The sequence below is a fragment of the Anarrhichthys ocellatus genome, unplaced genomic scaffold, assembly GCF_004355925.1.
Source record: "Anarrhichthys ocellatus isolate YVR2014 unplaced genomic scaffold, GSC_Weel_1.0 scaffold114, whole genome shotgun sequence".
Taxonomy (NCBI): Eukaryota; Metazoa; Chordata; class Actinopteri; order Perciformes; family Anarhichadidae; genus Anarrhichthys; species Anarrhichthys ocellatus.
The window spans coordinates 634,292-653,532 of record NW_022280144.1 but is presented as its reverse complement, the minus strand read 5'-3'; the positions used below and the strand labels follow the sequence as shown (position 1 = coordinate 653,532).

Below are 19,241 nucleotides of genomic sequence, written 5' to 3'. Positions count from 1 at the left end.
AATCATTGTCAAAAATCCAACTCAAGCCGGTGGGTCCTCAGATTATATTTTGGCCAATGCGTTCCGCCTCTTTTGCTCTCCTCTTTTGTTTACTTGCATTCAATCACAGATACGCTTTCGATACTAAAATCTTGTCCCGTTGCCTATAAATTGTGTGTATGAATGCAGAATCTGTTTATAGTATTTGAAGGTTGATTGAATGAATTGGTACAAAAAATGCTATAGCAACTCAGTCACCAGAAAAACAATGTTAGTATTGTCTGTTTCTGCAAACCCCAGAAACGTTGAATGTGGATGTTTCTGAACCATAAATATGTTTCATACCAGCCTGCAGAAATGTGCAGTAAGTGGTTACCGTTGTGAAATGATTGGTTATGTTTAGGCACCAAAACTACTTGGTTAAGTTTGGAAAAAAGATATTGGATCGTGTCAAAATAACAACGCAAAAACATAACATAACCGTATCTACCCTACCCTAGATATAGTTAGTGAAATTAAATGTAAAGGTCTGATTTGCAGATACCGTTAATTGATCAGAAAGCACTGTATATTCTCATTTTCTTTTGACGCCATGTTATGATATTGGCCTGCTCATGTGACAGGCCGACAGGTCACTGGCCTTAGCTTAGAAGGCAATAGGCAGCGACATCCAGCGTTACAGGAGCGGAGGAGGTTTGACACACACAGGGATTTGAGGTAATTTAAAAGATGTTTTAAAAATCCGTTTAAAGCACAATTTTTTTTTTATGTATTGACAGGTCGCGGACATATCGATACACTTACAAAAAATGATCCTGATAGTAAGCTATATCGATGTTTTTGCACAGCTTGACATATGACCATGTGTTTTACTGTTGATGTGATAAATAATGTATACAATGGCATTGAAGAAGAATGTGTCTCATTTTGGAAAGGTTTTTGTTGAATTGCTTCAGTGGTGGTCTCCGCGAATCGCCACCTTAACGTGGTGGAGGAGTTTGAGTGGCTCAGTGATCCTGGGAGCTATGTTGTCCGGGCATTAGCCCCTGGTAGGGTCTCCCAAGGCAAACAGGTCTCGGGGGAGAGCCCAGACTAAGAGCGGTTCAAACGGCCCTAATGATAAGCGGCCCACGGACTTCAGCCACCTCGCCCGGACCAGGGAAACCGGGGAACCCTCCCGGAGCCAGACCCAGGAGGGGAGCTCGTCGGCGAGCGTCTGGTGGCCGGGCCTTCGCCCATGGGGCCCGGTCGGGCTCAGCCCGAATAAACAGCATGGAGCAGCCACCCTGTGGACCCACCACCCGCAGGGGCAAGCATCGGGGTCGGGTGCAATGCAGACCGGGCAGCGGGTCAGGCAGGAGGCCTGGGCGAGCCGATTGCCGGCAGCATAGACTAGCTGTAGCGACGTGGAACGTCACCTCGCTAGCGGGGAAAGAGCCAGAGCTGGTGCAGGAGGTGGAGCGATACCAGCTAGATATAGTTGGACTCACCTCCACACACAGCGCTGGCTCTGGATCCAAGCTCCTGGAGAGAGGTTGGACTTTGTCCTTTTCCGGAGTTGCCCAGGGTGAGAGGCGCCGGGCGGGAGTGGGGATACTCACGAGCCCCCGGCTGAGCGCCGCTGTGTTGGAGTTCTCCCCGGAGAATGAGAGGGTCGCCTCCATGCGCCTACGGGTTGCGGGGAGCAAGGCTCTGACTGTGGTTTGTGCTTACGCACCAAACAGCAGTTCAGAGTATCCGGCCTTCTTGGAGTCGGTGGGAGGGGTCCTGGAAAGGGCGCCACCTACCGACTCCATAGTTCTCCTGGGGGATTTCAATGCTCACATGGGCAATGACGGAGAAACCTGGCGGGGGGTGATTGGGAGGAACGGCTTGCCCGATCTGAACCCGAATGGTGTCTCGTTATTGGACTTCTGTGCTTGCCACGGTTTGGCCATAACGAACACCATGTTCGAACATAAGGTGGCTCATAAGTGTACCTGGTACCAGAACACCTTAGGCCGGAGATCAATGATCGACTTCGTAATCGTATCATTTGATTTGCGGCCGTATGTCTTGGACACTCGGGTGAAGAGAGGAGCAGAGCTGTCAACTGATCACCACCTGGTGGTGAGTTGGATCAGATGGCAGGGGAACCGGTTGGAAAGACCTGGCAAGCCCAAACGTGTAGTGAGGGTGAACTGGGAACATCTGGCGGAGGACCCTGTCCGGGAGGTCTTTAACTCCCACCTCCGGAAGAACTTCTCTCACATCCCGAGGGAGGTTGGGGACATGGAATCCGAATGGACCATGTTCAAAGCCTCCATTGTGGATGCGGCCCCTAGGAGCTGTGGCCGGAAGGTCATTGGTGCCTGTCATGGCGGCAACCCGAGAACCCGGTGGTGGACACCGGAGGTGAGGGAAGCCGTCAAGCTGAAGAAGGAGACCTTCAAGGCCTGGTTGGCCCAGGGGTCTCCCGAAGCAGCTGACAGGTACCGGCAGGCCAGAAGGGCTGCAGCTGCGGTGGTCGCGAATGCTAAAACTCGGGCATGGGAGGAGTTCGGGGAGGCCATGGAGAAGGACTTTCGGTTGGCCTCAAGGAGGTTCTGGCAAACCATCCGACGGCTCAGGAAGGGAAAGCAGGGCTTACCCCAGGCTGTTCTCAGCAGGGGGGGAACTGCTGACCCGGACAGGGGACATAGTCGGGCGGTGGAAAGAGCACTTTGAGGAACTCCTAAACCCGACCAACATGTCCTCTGCAGAGGAGGCAGCGCCTGAAGATCTAGGGGGAGGCTCACCCATATCCCTGGCAGAGGCCGCTGAGGTAGTCAAAAAGCTCCTTGGTGGCAAGGCGCCGGGGGTGGATGAGATCCGCCCTGAGATGCTGAAAGCGCTGGACATAGTTGGGCTGTCCTGGCTTACGCACCTCTTCAATGTCGCATGGGGGTCGGGATCAGTGCCCATGGACTGGCAGACCGGGGTGGTGGTTCCCATTTTCAAAAAGGGGGACCGGAGAGTGTGCTCGAATTACTGGGGTATCACACTACTCAGCCTCCCGGGGAAGGCTTATGCCAGGGTGCTGGAAAGGAGACTCCGACCGTTTGTCGAACCTCGGATACAAGACGAGCAATGCGGATTCCGTCCCGGCCGTGGACCAGCTCTTTACCCTCGCAAGACTACTGGAGGGGTTCTGGGAGTTTGCCCAACCAGTCTGCATGTGCTTTGCGGACTTGGAGAAGGATTTCGACCGGGTCCCTCGGGGGTTCTTGTGGAGGGTGCTGCGGGAGTATGGGGTGCCGGACCCATTACAACGGGTGATCGGTCTCTGTACGACTGCAGTAGGAGCTGTGTCCGCATTCTCGGCAATAAGTCAGACACGTTCCCGGTGGGTGTTGGCCTCCGCCAGGGCTGCCCTTTGTCTCCGGTCCTGTTCGTGACTTTCATGGACAGGATATCTAGGCACAGCCTGGGGGTGGAGAACGTCAGGTTCGGGGGTCTCGGGATCGCCTCTCTGCTGTTTGCAGATGATGTGGTCCTGTTAGCCTCCTCAGATCGTGACCTCCAGCATTCACTGGGGCGGTTTGCAGCCGAGTGTGAAGCGGCAGGGATGAGAGTTAGCACCTCCAAATCTGAGGCCATGGTGCTCTGCCGGAAACCGGTGGATTGCTCCCTCCAGGTGGGGACGGAGTCTGGGTCGTGACCGAAAGGACAAGGTCAAGCGGCCGAAATGAGCTTCCTCCGTAGGGTGGCCGGGCTCAGCCTTAGAGATAGGGTAAGGAGCTCGGTCATCAGGAGGGAGCTTGGAGTCAAGCCGCTACTCCTTCGCGTTGAAAGGAGTCAGCTGAGGTGTTTCGGGCATCTAATTAGGATGCCTCCTGGACGCCTCCCACTGGAGGTTTTCCAGGCACGTCCAACTGGGAAGAGACCCCGGGGAAGACCCAGAACACGCTGGAGAGATTACATCTCCCAGCTGGCCTGGGAACGCCTCGGGATCCCCCAGAATGAGCTGGAACATGTTGCCGGTGAGAGGGAAGTCTGGGTCAGCCTGCTTGGCCTGTTGCCACCGCGACCCGACCCCTGATAAGCGGAGGAAAATGGATGGATGGATGGATGGATGGATGCTTCAGTGGTACAGGATCATTGTTCTGGGATGTTTTGTTGTCAACTTAACAAAATCCTCTTAAGTTTGTGGAGTTTGTATTTACTGGTAGTTGACAAATGTTAGCATGCCGAAATGCTAAGCTATAATGGTGAAGATGGTAAGTATTACCTGCTAAACATCAGCATGTTTGCAATGTCATTGTTAGCATGCTGAGGCTAGCATTTAGCACAAATCACCTCTGTGTCCAGGTGACAGAGATGCTGGCATAGCTGGCGACTCTTAATCTTGTTACTCATTAAACTGGGCCAGCACATGGACTGAGAGGCTGATGAGGGAGTGAGCAGGTGCAGGTGAGGAGGTGGGCGGGCCAGTCAGGTGATGGGAAAAGGAGGGAAAGTTCGAGGGCACCTTAAGGGCCAAATCACTTCGGTAATGGGCCAGATTTGGCCACTATGTGCTGACCTCCCTCGAGCATTTGATGGTATGACCGTGTGATTTTGAGCTTATACATGACATTATTATAATAATAATAATACATTTTATTTATATAGCGCTTTTCAAACTTCTCAGACACTTTACAAACATTAAAAAGCTAAACACTAAAAACCTAGAACACACATTGGTCACACATTAAAAGCAGTTCTGTAAGGGTGAGTTTTGATTTGGTGTAGTTGGTTAACGTGGTGTTCAAAGGAGAGGTTGCTGTCAAACATGACTCTGAGGTTGCGGATGTGTGGTGAGGGAGACAGAGTGGAGTTGTCGATGGTGAGGCAGAAGTTGTGACTGGTTTTAGTGAGGGATTTGGGACCGATGATGATCATGTCAGATTTATCACAGTTGAGTTTGAGGAAGTTGGTTTGCATCCATGATTTAATGTCAGTGAGGCAGTTGGTCAGAGTGGAGTGAGTAGCAGTGGTAATGGCTGTTGTGGAGATGTAGAGCTGGACATCATCAGCGTAGCATTGGAAGTGGAGACCATGTTGACGTATGATATTACCCAGAGGGAGCAAGGAGAGGATGAACAGAAGAGGACCAAGCACCAAACCCTGGGGGACACCTTGAGACAGAGGAGCAGTGGAGGAGGTGCAGTTGTTGATACTGATGAACTGTTGTCTGTTTGTAAAATATGATTTAATCCAGGAGAGAGCAGTTCCGGTGATATTGAGGGAGGATTCGAGGCGGGAGAGAAGGATGTTGTGGTTGATGGTGTCGAAAGCTGCAGTGAGGTTGAGGAGGATGAGAATGTTGAGGTGACCAGCGTCTGAGGAGAAGAGGAGGTCGTTGGTGACTTTGAGGAGGGCTGTTTCAGTGCTGTGCTGTGAGCGGAAACCGGATTGAAAGTGGCTCAAACTGATCGTTAGAGATGAGGTGGACTTTGAGTTGTGCAGTGACAATGCGTTCCAGTATTTCTGACAGAAAGGGAAGATTGGAGATGGGCCGGAAATTGCTCATGGTGAAATTGCTTATCATAAAACTCTACTAGTTTTATGATAAGTGGTGGAGCCCTGTCTTTGATTCTGTGGGAGATGCTGTGGGCTAAACATGGTTGATATTTTTTGTAGTATCCTGCAGGCCTGATTTCGCTGCAGATGCCATTGGTCAGTATGTCCTGATGGGTTTTCATTGTCGGAGGTGAATCAGACAGCACATCATTTCCCAGCATATGAGGCCAGTCCGGTTCCAGGCACTCGTATGATCTGTAATGCTGCGTGCTGGGCTGAAGGGAGGACTGTCAATCGATAAAAGCTTCTCTCATCTACTCATCCCTTTATTCCCACGGGGACTCTGCACCTCCACACTAACACATCAAACATCATCTGCGCAACCTTATTCTGGCTGCTGGGTAGTAAAGTTGACAAGTTTCCCTCAAAATACAATGACCGAATTATGTTATTCCTGTTGTTGGGAACGAAAAGGAGCGTGTTTGAGTTATCAGCATGAGACACAATTCTTTACATCAATAGAATTATTAATGTCAGTAAAATTATTAACAATTATTAATAATAAATGGGATACCACCCTGCGAACAGGGACCAATAACCAAACTATAAACTAAGTCTCATAATTAGTGTTCACTCACAATGTCAACAGTCGAAGTACTATCACACATTCAGAGTGAAAGTGAAGGTGTTGAGTACGAGCACAGACCACATATCAGCTATTATCACAATACATGCACAAAGTAATCACAGACAGCTGCTCTTTATAGTGTAACAGAGTTTATTAAGTTCCAATAATAATGATCTCATCAACTAATATCTAAACTAACAACAAACTATACATCCATGAGGGAGAGAGTGTGTGTGTGTGTGGGGGGGTGCATGTATTTGTGTGTGGGCGAGACGCGAGACAACAGTTCAGACAAGGTGTGATGTAATCTAAACGTAGCTACGTCACGTGGAACTACACGTTGAAGATAGACCAAACTACCAAAATGTAGTTTGCACGTAACCACCTCGCGAGACTACGAAATGGCCGGGACTCTAACGTGGTGATAGACAAAAGAGAGATCGCTATCTACACGTGTCTGAAGCAGTTAGCTCAACCCCGGAGCTACATTAGCTTAAAGCTATATGTGTGTGTGGGTTAGTAAAAGAAGAGAGAAAGCAAACAAAACAAAATAAATCCTCCAAAAACAAAATGAGATCCTCCCCGCCGCGGTGGAGTACGGAAGATTGTTCTCTCATCTACAGTTATAAAAATGACACAGTGACTCAAGCAACACAAACAAGATAAGAAACACCATTGACTAAATCTGCCCAGACTCTTTGCCTTACTATGAGTAGATTTCATGGCCTGACCAGTTGGTCCTTTGATGGAACTCAGGCGGTGCGGTGATGAAAAGCTCCATGTGTCAGAGATACTTTCTTCGGCTCAGTAAGGGAATGTTTCTTTCCTTACGGCTGGAACAAAGGTGGCTTGGGTGGAGAGGAGAAATGTGCTTCTCTCTCTCTCTCTCTGAAGAATCCGTTTCTTCACTTCTGTAAGAAAATTGTCCGATTCCTCTTCCAGGATGCGAACAAAAACAAACAAACAAACAGTCCAGTATATTCGTCCAGCGAATCTAAAACTGTTTAACCTAGGATTTTCTTTTAAAGACAGCAACGTTGCGTGCCTCCTTAGTCCGACCATGGTCAGAGGGATAAGCATAGAGATGGGGGAGCAAGACTGTTTTATGGAAACAGGGCTGATCCACAGGGGTCCTGGGGTGTCTATGGCCCTCGTCCAATTAGATTGCAGTGTTGATGTTTATTGCTTTCGCATCTAAACATTCCTTGGAGCTTGCTCTTATCTGAAACTCAGATCACGCTGGAGATGTCTCTGCAAAGTAGGAAGGCCAGATCCCTTTGTCTCATTGCACATGGCCCCAACCCTGTTTAGTCTGGCTGATGGACTGTTGAATTAGTTGGATGCCATTGTGCAACTGTGGTCTTTTTTTGTTGCAAACCCTGGCCCTGGTCTTGTAGACATCTCTTGATATGAATATGTGGTAAATCCCAAAGCAGAGCATACTCTGGGATTACATTTACATCTCTTACAGCACTGAGCAGTGGGCAGATGTCCAGCTCAGTCAAGGACGTCACTGACGGACTCTGATGCTGCTCTGGTGCAAATCCAGCCAATCCATCAATTTAACGTACCACCACTGTTTCTCGTACAGTTGAAATGTTTTTTTCTGCAGAAATGGGAATTTCTTTCCCTGAGAAAGGTTTCAACATTCATTAGGTTATACCGTAATAAAGTGCAACACTTCCAAAGCATATCATAATTTGTTGGTCTTGGTCTGAGATAATTACTGCATGTATTTGCGTGGAAGGATCTGTGGTATGCAGGATGTTGTCTCCTTGTTCTGGTGGTTTGAGGTGCAGAAACGTTACTCAAGGACATTTTGATGTTGTTTTTTTCACTTAAGCTGTTGAAAGCCTGTCTGCGCTTGTCATGTCAAGATATTCATTGCAGATGATCATTATTTTTGCTGAATTGATATTAGTAAGCTGCAGGTAACAATGGTGATGAGTTGTACTCGTGTCTATTGAGTGAAATACTGACTGTGTCCCAGTTAAGGAATAGTTTGCTTTACAAATGTAGAAATCGTTGTGATTCGGTTGTTTGGACTTGAAACCAGTACACCGACTTTGCAAAATAGGAGCTGAAGTATCAACATACAGTTCAGCTTTTTAAGTAGAAAAATCTTTGTGGTGATGCAACAATGTACAACTTGTCTTAAAAGACCTCATTCGACTTGGTTATTTTCTGTAAGAAGCAGCTTATGTGTAATTGTGAGTAGCTGTGTAACAGCAACTAACAGATAGTATCTAGTAGAAATTGTCAGCCTCTAGTATTAAGAAGTTATCATTAGCATGATGGCTAGTTAATGAAAGCAACAAAAAGACAAATGTAAGTCAACTAAGTTCACTGTTTTCAACCTACATCTCATCACATTTACATTGTCCTTCTGTTGTAGATAAAGATACACATATGAATATAGATGTTTTAGTTGTTATGTTTCATCTGTTATTTTCAAGCCTATTCTCCAGAAGGCCCGGTGGTTCCTATATTTCTGCCATGTTAGTGGCATGGCTCCAGGGATGGGGATGTCATGTGGTTGGTTAGTTAGTTGTTCAGTCCACCACTTTGGTCCAGACTTTGTTGCATGGATGAGCATGAAATATTGTACAGATATAAAAGGTTCATAGAGGATGACTCCCGTGTTTTCCTCTGGCCCCATCAGCCTCAGCTGGGCTACTTAGCAAATGTCTTAGCATGACGTAGAATCTATACGGGCGAATTGAATGGATCGCAATCGCTGATTTTTGCTTCATTTGTAAACAGCTATCTGCCCTGTCTAAAGCCCCGATTCACAGACGATAGTGTGCTCATGATATTATAGTAAAAACACACCCATGACTTTTTGCCCAGGAGCGAGAGGGAAGAACTTCTTTTCAATTTGTTTGTATGATAACCTTGTTTTTTATTCATTATTTTTTTCTAATGCATTTAAACAAAAGCCGCACAATACTTTTGTAAATTCAACACAGCCTTGTTTACAAGGCCTCGACTATGCTTATAGAACTCTGATCAAAAATCAAACGTGAAAAGAAGCCAAGGATAGAAACATGTTGAGCCTGTATGGTGTAAAAGGCAGTTGTGTGTGCTGTGGAAGGGAAGGAAACCGGACAAGAGCTTGGGATCACTTTCTAAATGTACGCCTTAACCTCTATGTAGAGTTCCATTAGAACCACTGAAGCAAGCCTCTTCAAGTCTCATATCCACGGCAACAGAGCAGTGACTGAGACTCTTTGTTCTTGACACCATCAGCATACACACCCTGTAAAGGTTGTCGATACAACAAAGCACACGCGCTGCGTGTGTTCGGTCTCCAGTGAGACATTTTGGTGACAGATGTATTGATGTCCAGGGATACTGAACATCCTTTGGTACAAATATAGCACTGTAGGAGACGAGCTAAGAGCTAACCACAGAGAGAGAGCCAATCAAAGAGCAAACACTCCATGTCATGTAACACAGTGGAGTCTCAGCTCTACAGTAGATGTGTGAACTCAGATGTAATAATATAATGTAGACAGGAAAATAACGGTATGCAAAGGATGGAGCTGGGCAGGACAGACAAGTCATAAATACTATAATGTAGACTTCAGCGTTCATATTTTCAGTTGGGTGTAGCTTGTTTAATTTACTCAACGACACAATCCAAACTGACTCAACCATCATATCAAACTAAAGCTTGCTTTACAGTGCAGAGCTCGACAGAAAGGTTTGCTAGGTTGCCATCGGCACCCATTCTGAAGAGCAGTGTTCAATTGGTCCAATCCAGTGCATCATTTAAGTGAATTGATAAGCCAGCTAAGCTCCATCGTGCTTCAACAAAGACATTCCTCTTGAAATCAAAAGCTCAGCACAACCAAATGAACTGAAAGAGTCTCAGAACTTTGTCTCTGTTTTCCCCATAACTAGTACCAGATCACTACATTTCATTTACATATGTTACCACTAATTAGTGTTTAGTGGTATTACTCAAAGACACATTTGGCTGTGGCTCAGAGGTAGATTGGGTCATCCTCTATTTAGAAGATCGGCGGTTCGATCCCCGGCTCCTCCAGTCCGCCTTTCGAATTGTCCTTGGGCAAGAACCTGAACCCCAAATAGCATCAGAAGGCTGTGCCATCAGTGCATACAAAGTCCATTCAGCGTTTACATTGTTTCATTGATTTTGGGTCTGCAGACAATAAACAATGTTTATATAAAAAGACAAAAGAAAACGTTTTGAAGAACAAAGGCAATACAAAGAAATCTGTGCCAACGGTGGGTATTATGTGGAAGTCATACCAATATGATGCATGATTGCTGCACCAATACCAAGAATGAATACACGTTTGAACTGTTTTTCATTTAAAGCTGCAGTAATGAATGCAAGTCAGCTGCTTTTAGTGAAAATGCTCTGATGAAGTGACCGTACTCTATCAGCTCAGCAGCAAACAGCAGACAGACTCCGTTAGAGCTTAGCTGGTGAACACAGTGCAGCGTTTGGCAGCTAAAGAGACAGACACTGGAGGCTTTCCCCTCAGGCGTTGGTGGAGACCCAATCACAGAACGCATCGACGTTCTGCCTGACCACGATTTAGCCTCTGGGAGCAACGGCTAATATTTCTGAGGTTCCGGTTTAGTCGGCGGCTATCAGGGCCAGGACTTCTTTTATCATGCGCTGCTCATTGTTTGCAGTTTGATGAGCAGCTTGAGAGGCGAGAATGGAGTCTATAAACACATATCTATGAATGGAGACATATACAATCTAAATCATTGTCAGACGATAGCTGCTGGGTTTCTGGATTTTGGCCAATGCGTTCCACCTCATTTGCTCTCCACACATGCTGTTTACCTGCATTCAACCAAAGACTGCTCAAACGTGATTGGTCGCTACTACTCACAACCCTTCAGGGACCATAATATTGTCTCGTTTCCTGCAGATTCTACATTCATATACAGGTATCTGTTTTAGTGGAGACGGAATATTGTCCAAAGTGGCGTTCAGAACGAAATACAATACACAACAATACAAGAAAGCAAGTAAAAAGGTGTAATCATCGTCTCTGTACATCTATCACACTCATACATTAGTCAGTGGTTACTGTTAATTAACTCTTGATGATAAATCAATAGTGACTGTATCAGTACTGTGTGATCAAATCTAACCCGTCAGTGTGTGCTGTCCCGTGTGTCTTACAGAAAGCCTACTGTGGCCACTGTGCTGAAAGGATATGGGGGCTGGGCAGGCAGGGCTACAAGTGTATCAACTGCAAACTGCTGGTCCATAAGCGCTGTCACAGACTCATCCCTCAGACCTGCCAAAGGCTTATGGTGAGTGTGTCGACACAGCCTCTCAGCAAACTGATGATGAAGATTACATTCCCTCACCAGGAGAGTTTTATGTGACAGTAGTACAAGTGGAACACATGTACTTGTACGCTACCACTTTCTTAGGAGATTCAATTCTAAAGTGGTAATAATATTTCTCATTGCACAACTACAGCGAGGTCAGTAGGTGCAAGTTGAAACAGGAAGTTGGTCTGTAGACTGTGTGGTTTGTTATTAACGGACAGTTTGAGTGATAACTTTTCCCCTTTTTCTTACCCAAACATAAATATAGGACTAATCTGGGTGTCTGATCAACGGACTGCTCTGTTTTTTTTATTTTTTATTGTTATATATATTTTATACATTATTATATTGTAATAAACTGAAATGATCCTTCATCAAGTTTAGGGTTGTTCAGGTTTTTATTATAACAAAAGTGTTAACTGAAATCAAACCTGACTCAAAGTAGAAAGCTTCTTTCCGTCAGTAGAAATAGAATCACAGTCTGTTTGGAATCATCTTCAGGTGAAGCTTGATGAGGGAAATACATTTATTTGACTCTCTGTGATCAAGAAAGATGAATTACAGTAGTACTAAAATACCCACGCTGTACTGTATGTTGCTCACTGCACTTTTGGGTTGAAGGTTTTTTTTCAGTTTTATTTTGGACAGAAAATAGTTCTCAGCTGAAGCCACTGTCACCATATTAAAGGTGCAATGTGTAACATCTGGCTACCTGCTCCAAACAAATAGGGGGCAGCATTTCACCTCTACTACTGGGTTTAAACAACCTAAATTGACAGTTCATCCATCCAATATCTGTTACTGCTTATCCTGTGGGCGGAGGCAGGGAACACCCTGGACAGGTCGCCAGACTATCACAGAGGCTGACTCATAGAGACAGACAACTATTCACGCTCACATACTCACCCACGGGCAATTTAGAGTCATCAGTTAACCTAAGCTGCATGTCTTTGTGTGGGAGGAAGCCGCAGAACCCTGAGGGAGAACCCACACTGACACGGGGAGAAAATGCAAACTATGTCCAGCAAACCCGGACTCCTCTTGCTATGAGGCGATAGTGCTAGCCACCACACCACCGTGCAGACCTACATTTACAGTCATCAATTATCAAAAAAAACGTACTACCTAACAGCAGGGCAAGAATACGTAAAACTGAACCAAACTGCTGAAACTCTAAAAGCATGTCATATTAACACTGATGTTCATGTGTGGCGTCGGCCTGTAGTTTACGTTAGTCATCCTTGTTTGTTTGCTGTGACACTAACCGGTGGCTCTACGTCCACGTACGCTCATAGGTGGTTTATTGGATTCAATTCAAAGTTGCAGGAACGTGAAACTACTCACATTTGATGTCCTCCCTGCCACCAGGAGACTACTACACAGGGAGGAGAGCGTGCAGCAGCTCCAAGAGACGGAGCTTCAGTTAGCGGTTAGCTGTAACAACTCACATCCAGCCAGCCCAAACCCCAGAGCTGGGAGTCACAGTGGGCTGTGGCCAGCCACAGTGCTAGGTCTAACCCGTGTAACAGCAGCAACTCTCATTGTGTTCATATTTTGGAAAATCACCAATGGTCAACCCAGTACAGTATCCTCACACTATCGATATTGAGGTATTTGGTCAAAAAGATATTGATAATTTTATTTCTATGTACCGCCCAGCCCTAAAACAAGCTCTAAAAACAAACCATGGGTGTATTATTGACACGACCTCGGGGCAGTTCTACTTCTTCATCCTCTCATGTAACACAGACGTAGACGTATTGACGTAGCCTCAACACTGTGACCTCTTCACATTCTCTTCATCTTTTTTTTTAAACTGAAATTCTGGCCAGATCTTACACATTGCACCTTTATTGGATATGTAAGAGATGTGGTATGGTGCTCTAAGCCGCTGTAGGAGCACAATCATACCCATAGGAGATCAACGTATTCAAGCCCAACACAGATACAGCTCTCTTTGCACACTCCCTGTTTGCCTTCCTGCAGCTCGTCCTGCTCTTTTGAAACCAGACATCAAGTTTAGTAACAGCAAACCGGTGTGTTCCATGTAATCGATCCATTTGACCACAAAGGAAGCATCTGACCTAACACAAAGACCCAAAACCCTGACTAGAATCAATGGAGCTTTGGGCTAACTGTCCGCTGTCAGCAGTGGGTGGCCCCCCTCTTGATCACAGCATTGACCTGATGTCTTCAGTCTCAGATAAGTGACTTTGAGGCTTGATGAGATCAAATGATTTCATGACTTTATTCCAGTGAAACCCACATTGTCATTAGAGTCTGGGAGCAACAGCATGTCTGTACTAGAGCATTTCTCCAAATGCAGACTTTTCCTCACACACATGATTCCTCACACACTCTTCCAGGAGTGTACCACCAAGAGTGGATATGTCAGTGGGCATTTGGGGGAATGTGTCAGGGGATATTTAGGAGGCTTTTTGAATTTCTTTGTTCAGGATCCAGTCATGCCATCACAGGAGCCCCCTTCAGATGCCAAGAGTGAAGAAGTGGACCTTCCACCAGAGGACACAGATGGAAGTAAGCCCTTCTTATTTTTTAACAAAGTACTGTGCTGCCATCTTAATGGATCCTTTAATTATTTCTAAGATTAAAAAAAGTACAAGCTCAATATTTGCCTCACATCTTCAGACTTCAACATTGTTCCACTTAATGAAGAACGGTGGATATAATTCTGAGGAGAGCTAATAATAAGCTACAGCAATGAGGTTCATACTTTGTTTCAGATACAAGACAAAAAAGCTACTCTGACTCCAGTTAACCGTAAATGTTAATGTTAGAGATGAGCAGTGTAATAAAGGATGCTATTATCAGCATACAGCAGAATGCTATGGCTGTCAAGTTACATCAAAATAAAACATGTGTTGTGTATCTTTCTGTATGTTTGATCACTGTTGATTCAGAAAGGTTCTTTGAGATGCTGTTATACTTAATACTGACAATGTATAAAAAGAGACGTCTCATCTAACAGGCTTCATTCTTACATCTTGAAATGATCCACTAGGGGGCAGTCGTCCCTGACCAACGTCAGAATATCTTTCTTAAGAACCTGTGATTTTGCACATCATAAACATAACTAAACGTGCTGACTCTGTGTGAAAAGACTGAACTATAATCATGGCTCTGCTCTAACCTACCCATCGCTGCAGTGGAGAAATAGTTTTGAGTGCCACAACCCCGCAGAGTTAGCGTACAGATTGGCCGAGGTTCCAGAGCCGTCAGCGGACAGAAGATACTGCTCATTGTTTCATGACTTTTGAAACCTGATTTTATATACTTGACTGACTTCTTTTATCCTCCAAACTTGGCTGGTGGTTACATTTTCTGTGGTGTGACAAACTCGGAACACATAATTATTTTTGCTTTACCAGACTTGATTGAACACAATTCTCCCTGTAATGCACAAAAAAAAGGACACAAATTCAAACTCATGGTGGTAAAATGACAACATTGTGTGACAACATTATGGAAAGAACCCTCCAGAGAAATCAAACACTTTTCTTTACATTTCACTTGATCAGGTCTGTTTGTTATTATGTCTAACCAAGTCTCGTTCAAGGAGAAGTCTCGTTCTGAAATCTCGTGTCGCAACCACATTGCCAAAATCCTCAACATATTCAGCAATGACATTGAAAATCCTTCAACATTAAGCTAAGCTTTCTGTACTCCAACACAAGAAACTCTGACAACACCGGCTCTGCTCTCTTCAACTCTCACTCATCAACAAGTCACCTCTCAGGGTTTCACAACGAGACTTCTTCTTGAACGAGACTTGGTTAGACTTAGTTTAGCATTACAGGACTCAGCATTTGTGTTAACTTGTCAGTCTGGTTCAGACTAGTTCTCTGCTGTATATTTCCAAAATGTCACTGTGCTCTCTAAATACTCCCTCCTCGTCACATTTTGAGTCTTTTTTTTCGTCATTTAGTGCAAACTGTTACCATGGAAACATGGCTCTTAGTCCAGAGTTAGCCAGAGGCTAGGGTGGCTAACCTTTTAGCCTTAAATTAAGTCGGTCTTTCATTTTAACATTCACATTTTCTTTAAACTAATCTACGAGCAGAGAGAAGACTGACCTGAAATACAGAGCACTCTATGTGACCTCTGACCTCTGACTTGGGCTTTCTGTCACGTCTTTGTCAAATCCACAAGCAGTGAAACCCTTATGAGAGCCTCAAGAACACACAAACAACATACATGACTGAACACAGCTCCCATCACTTTTAGATTAGCAAACAAAGTTGATCATTGCTGGTACCAATGAAGACACTGTTTGCACTGTACATTACATAGAGAAGACAGTATACACATGATGTCATCCCCAGACAAATTAATTAATAGAACTGATACTTTGTTCAAAAGATTCTCTTTAGACCCCGGTAGCTTCACCGCACACTCGCCATCATCACTTATGTAACTATGACATGTTATCTAACCACATTGCTGCTCTCTGATGGGATCCCATAGAACACAGTGGTAAATCCTATTAAAGGGAGACTGTGTGGACTGATGGGGGTCTGGTGGGGGTCCCTGATAGGAAATGCTCTGTGGATTGACCTAGTTTGGAATTCCTGGTGGATAGCTGGACTTGATTCTGTGTACTCTACCTACCTCTACTGGACAAAAACAGAACAGCATGTTAAACCTGTCAGTGCAGATTTGCTTATGTCACATTCTAAATGTCTTTTTCTGTGTCTGCAGTACCTTTTCTACCACACAACTGTACAGTAGATAAAACGGAGGATGCAGATACAGAGGTAAGAATTTACTGTCATTTGATAGAAGTTTGCATGGTCATATTTGTTGCTCTTAAAGTTTGTAAAATAATCATCCTGTCCTGATTTACACTCACAAAGTGGAATAATGTCTTTAAAACATTTTACACATTTGGGAAAAGGAGACAAATATTTTTCTTTGTTTCAAAATCCTTTGGAAAGCACTGCTACTTGAGCATTCTTCTACCTAAAACTTGAACATAAAAACATTCTAACCATTCATATTTACTGTGAATGTATCAATACACTCCCACCTCTCTGCCCTCTGCCCCCTGCAGGACATCAAAGCAGTAGTGGACGGCATCGATGGCATCAAGCTGTCCCAGGGCCTGGCTCTCGGGCTGGGTGACTTCGACCTGATCCGAGTGATCGGGCGCGGCAGCTATGCCAAGGTCCTGCTGGTCCGGCTAAAGAAGAACAAGCAGGTGTACGCCATGAAGGTGGTGAAGAAGGAGCTGGTCCACGATGACGAGGTGAGACACTCAGGACACCTGGGAGGTCCAGGATGTGAGACAGGGGGCCGGGTGCATAGTGCTCAGAGTTTTACAGACTAAAATCAACTCCAGAGTGTGCTACACTTGTTATTAAACCAAACTTATTCTCTGCTTAGAATGGCAGTTATCAGGTTATCAATCTTTTTTCGTCTTCTTGTATTTAAATGAGAAAAAACATGGTGTCCTGACAACGAGCCTTCATTTGATGTGGACTTGATCCAGACACTAGAGACACTTAATGCATCATAAGTCATCTGCAATATTACTAAAAAAGGAAAAGTGGGAGCCACTTCACTCATGTTCCACTTTGTGTGCTTTGTTTATATCATCAACAGGTTAATGCCAACACCTTTTTATTTATTCACTAGCTGAATCCAACACAAGATAAGATAAGATAATCCTTTATTAGTCCCGCAGTGGGGACATTTACAGGATTTCCCCATTTAAAGTTTATGTACAGGTATAAAGTTATGTACAGGTGTCTGACATCATACAGGCATGACCAACTTGGGTCCTATTTTTGTAAAAGCCATTCTGATAACTCACCAAAATAATTGCTGAGATTCAGAAACACAACATCACTACAGCATAGTCCAAAAGGGCAAGAACCAGGAGAGTCAGAGGATCAGACGGGTTGTAAACAAACAGAATATCTAAACCCCTTTATATGGAGGTAAAGGGGAAAACAAGAGCACCTGAAATGCTGCTAGTTTCACTTGTGCCTTGATTTTAACTTGTAAATATGTTTTGGTGCAAACTGTGTGACCAGTCTGTTCTTTCCACGCCCAGATAACTTTTACAATGTTATTATTACTGGTGGGAATGACGGCCAAATCTACAAATACACTATACCACAATGAAGACAAAAGACAAGGAATAGAAACCTGTTGTCAACTCTGTAAAATATATTTGAACAAGAAGATCATCTTTGGATTCTGGTGCTGTGTGTCCAGAAACGGATTTCTAAGGAAGAGCCTAGAGAGTGAAAAGTGTCATGTGTTCGTCTCTTTGTACACAGCTGTTTATTTCTGCACATCCAAAGCAAACACTCATTCTTTGCAATGCAAGGTGCTGCCGCTCTTTTTACCTTTGGATTGGCCCAGAAATCGATCAGGAACAAGGGGACGGGTCATTTCTGTGTAGAAATCGAGCTAAGCAACAGACACTGGTGGCATGTGATGTACATTAAGACACCTGCACCTTTTCACTTCTGTGTAAACCCACGTGTAGGCTACAGCATGATACACCACTGTCCTGTTTTCCAGCTTCAACTTGCGTTGCTGCTCCGGGAAAGCAGCACTTTCCTTAGTGGCGTTCACTCCCCAGGGTGGCTCCACTAGCTTTTGCGCCCTCTGGTTTGTGACACAAAGCTGTACAAACCAGCCAGTGTCTCATGCAATGTAGGGTGGAACACATAAAGTTATGGTCTGTAGGACTTCTGCATTGATCCTGGACGCATGAAGGGAAATCAGTCTATTAGTGGGTCAGATGTGTTTCATGGATACTCTTTTGTATCACATCGTCAGCACATGTGGTTAGGCTTCTGGATACTGTCTCCTTTATAGCTTTGACCTTGCATTCCAAATGTCCCTGATTAGCTGGTGAGGATGAAAAGCAGCAGGGCTGTGGGTCCGGAGGGCATGCAGGGACGATGTAACAGGTCTGAGAGCAGTAATCAGGGAGGAAGGGAGGCTGGAGATTCAACAGTGAGCGGTGGAGAGATGGAAAGCAGGGATAAGTAAAAGGGAGTGAAGTAGGAGACAGGAGCTTCTGAAGCGAGTGGAGGGAATGGGACGGAGGGGGGGGGGGGCTTATGAATGGGAACAGGGCTCAGGAGGAAGCTGGAGAAGTGAGTGGGTGACTCACTGGAGAAGATGAAATCTCAATATCCCATCCTTTTTGCAGTGATGAATCACCAGATGAACATGCATGACTTGAAATTAATTTTAAAAAAAGGAAAAAGTCTGCATAACGCTCAAGCAGGAAACACGCAGACATACATATCTGTCACATTTATTATTAATGTGAGTTTAACTGGCAGAGCATGGCGTTTCCACATTTCACATTTTATTCAAGTGGACAAGAACAAGGAGAATTATCATCCTTCCATGTTCACCAAACTAGTATAATACATGATGTTCAGAGAATTATGATTATTTTTTTGTCATTTTCAAAATATTGCTATCAATCTCATGTCTGTGTGTTGAGTACAGAACCGGAGTCAGGACATAGTTAGCCTAGCTGAGAATAAAGACTTGCAGTAGGTGGAGACAGTAAGCCTGGGAAGGTCCAAAGCTCAATACTACACCTCCTAACACTCATTCACTTGTTGTGACTTGTTTGTTTATTCTGTACACAAACAGATATGGTTTGTGGTTTTATTTCCTGGAACAACTGCTTACCCATTCGCCCACACACATACATACACACGCACGCACGCGCGCGCGCGCACACACACACACACACACACACACACACACACACACACACACACAC

General features: G+C 45.0%; 1 protein-coding gene across 1 annotated transcript in view; it reads left to right on the top strand.

The window, feature by feature from the left end:
- Nucleotides 1–11,242: 11,242 nt before the first annotated feature.
- Nucleotides 11,243–19,241, top strand: part of LOC116399526 (protein kinase C zeta type-like) — a gene marked incomplete at its 5' end in the record, with an annotated part of 48,300 nt that continues 40,301 nt past the window's right edge. Inside the window, 4 exons of the mRNA XM_031876740.1 lie at nucleotides 11,243–11,437; nucleotides 13,915–13,996; nucleotides 16,178–16,233; nucleotides 16,530–16,724. Of these exons, the coding sequence (XP_031732600.1) occupies nucleotides 11,243–11,437; nucleotides 13,915–13,996; nucleotides 16,178–16,233; nucleotides 16,530–16,724 (528 nt within the window). The remainder of the gene's footprint in view (nucleotides 11,438–13,914; nucleotides 13,997–16,177; nucleotides 16,234–16,529; nucleotides 16,725–19,241) is intronic.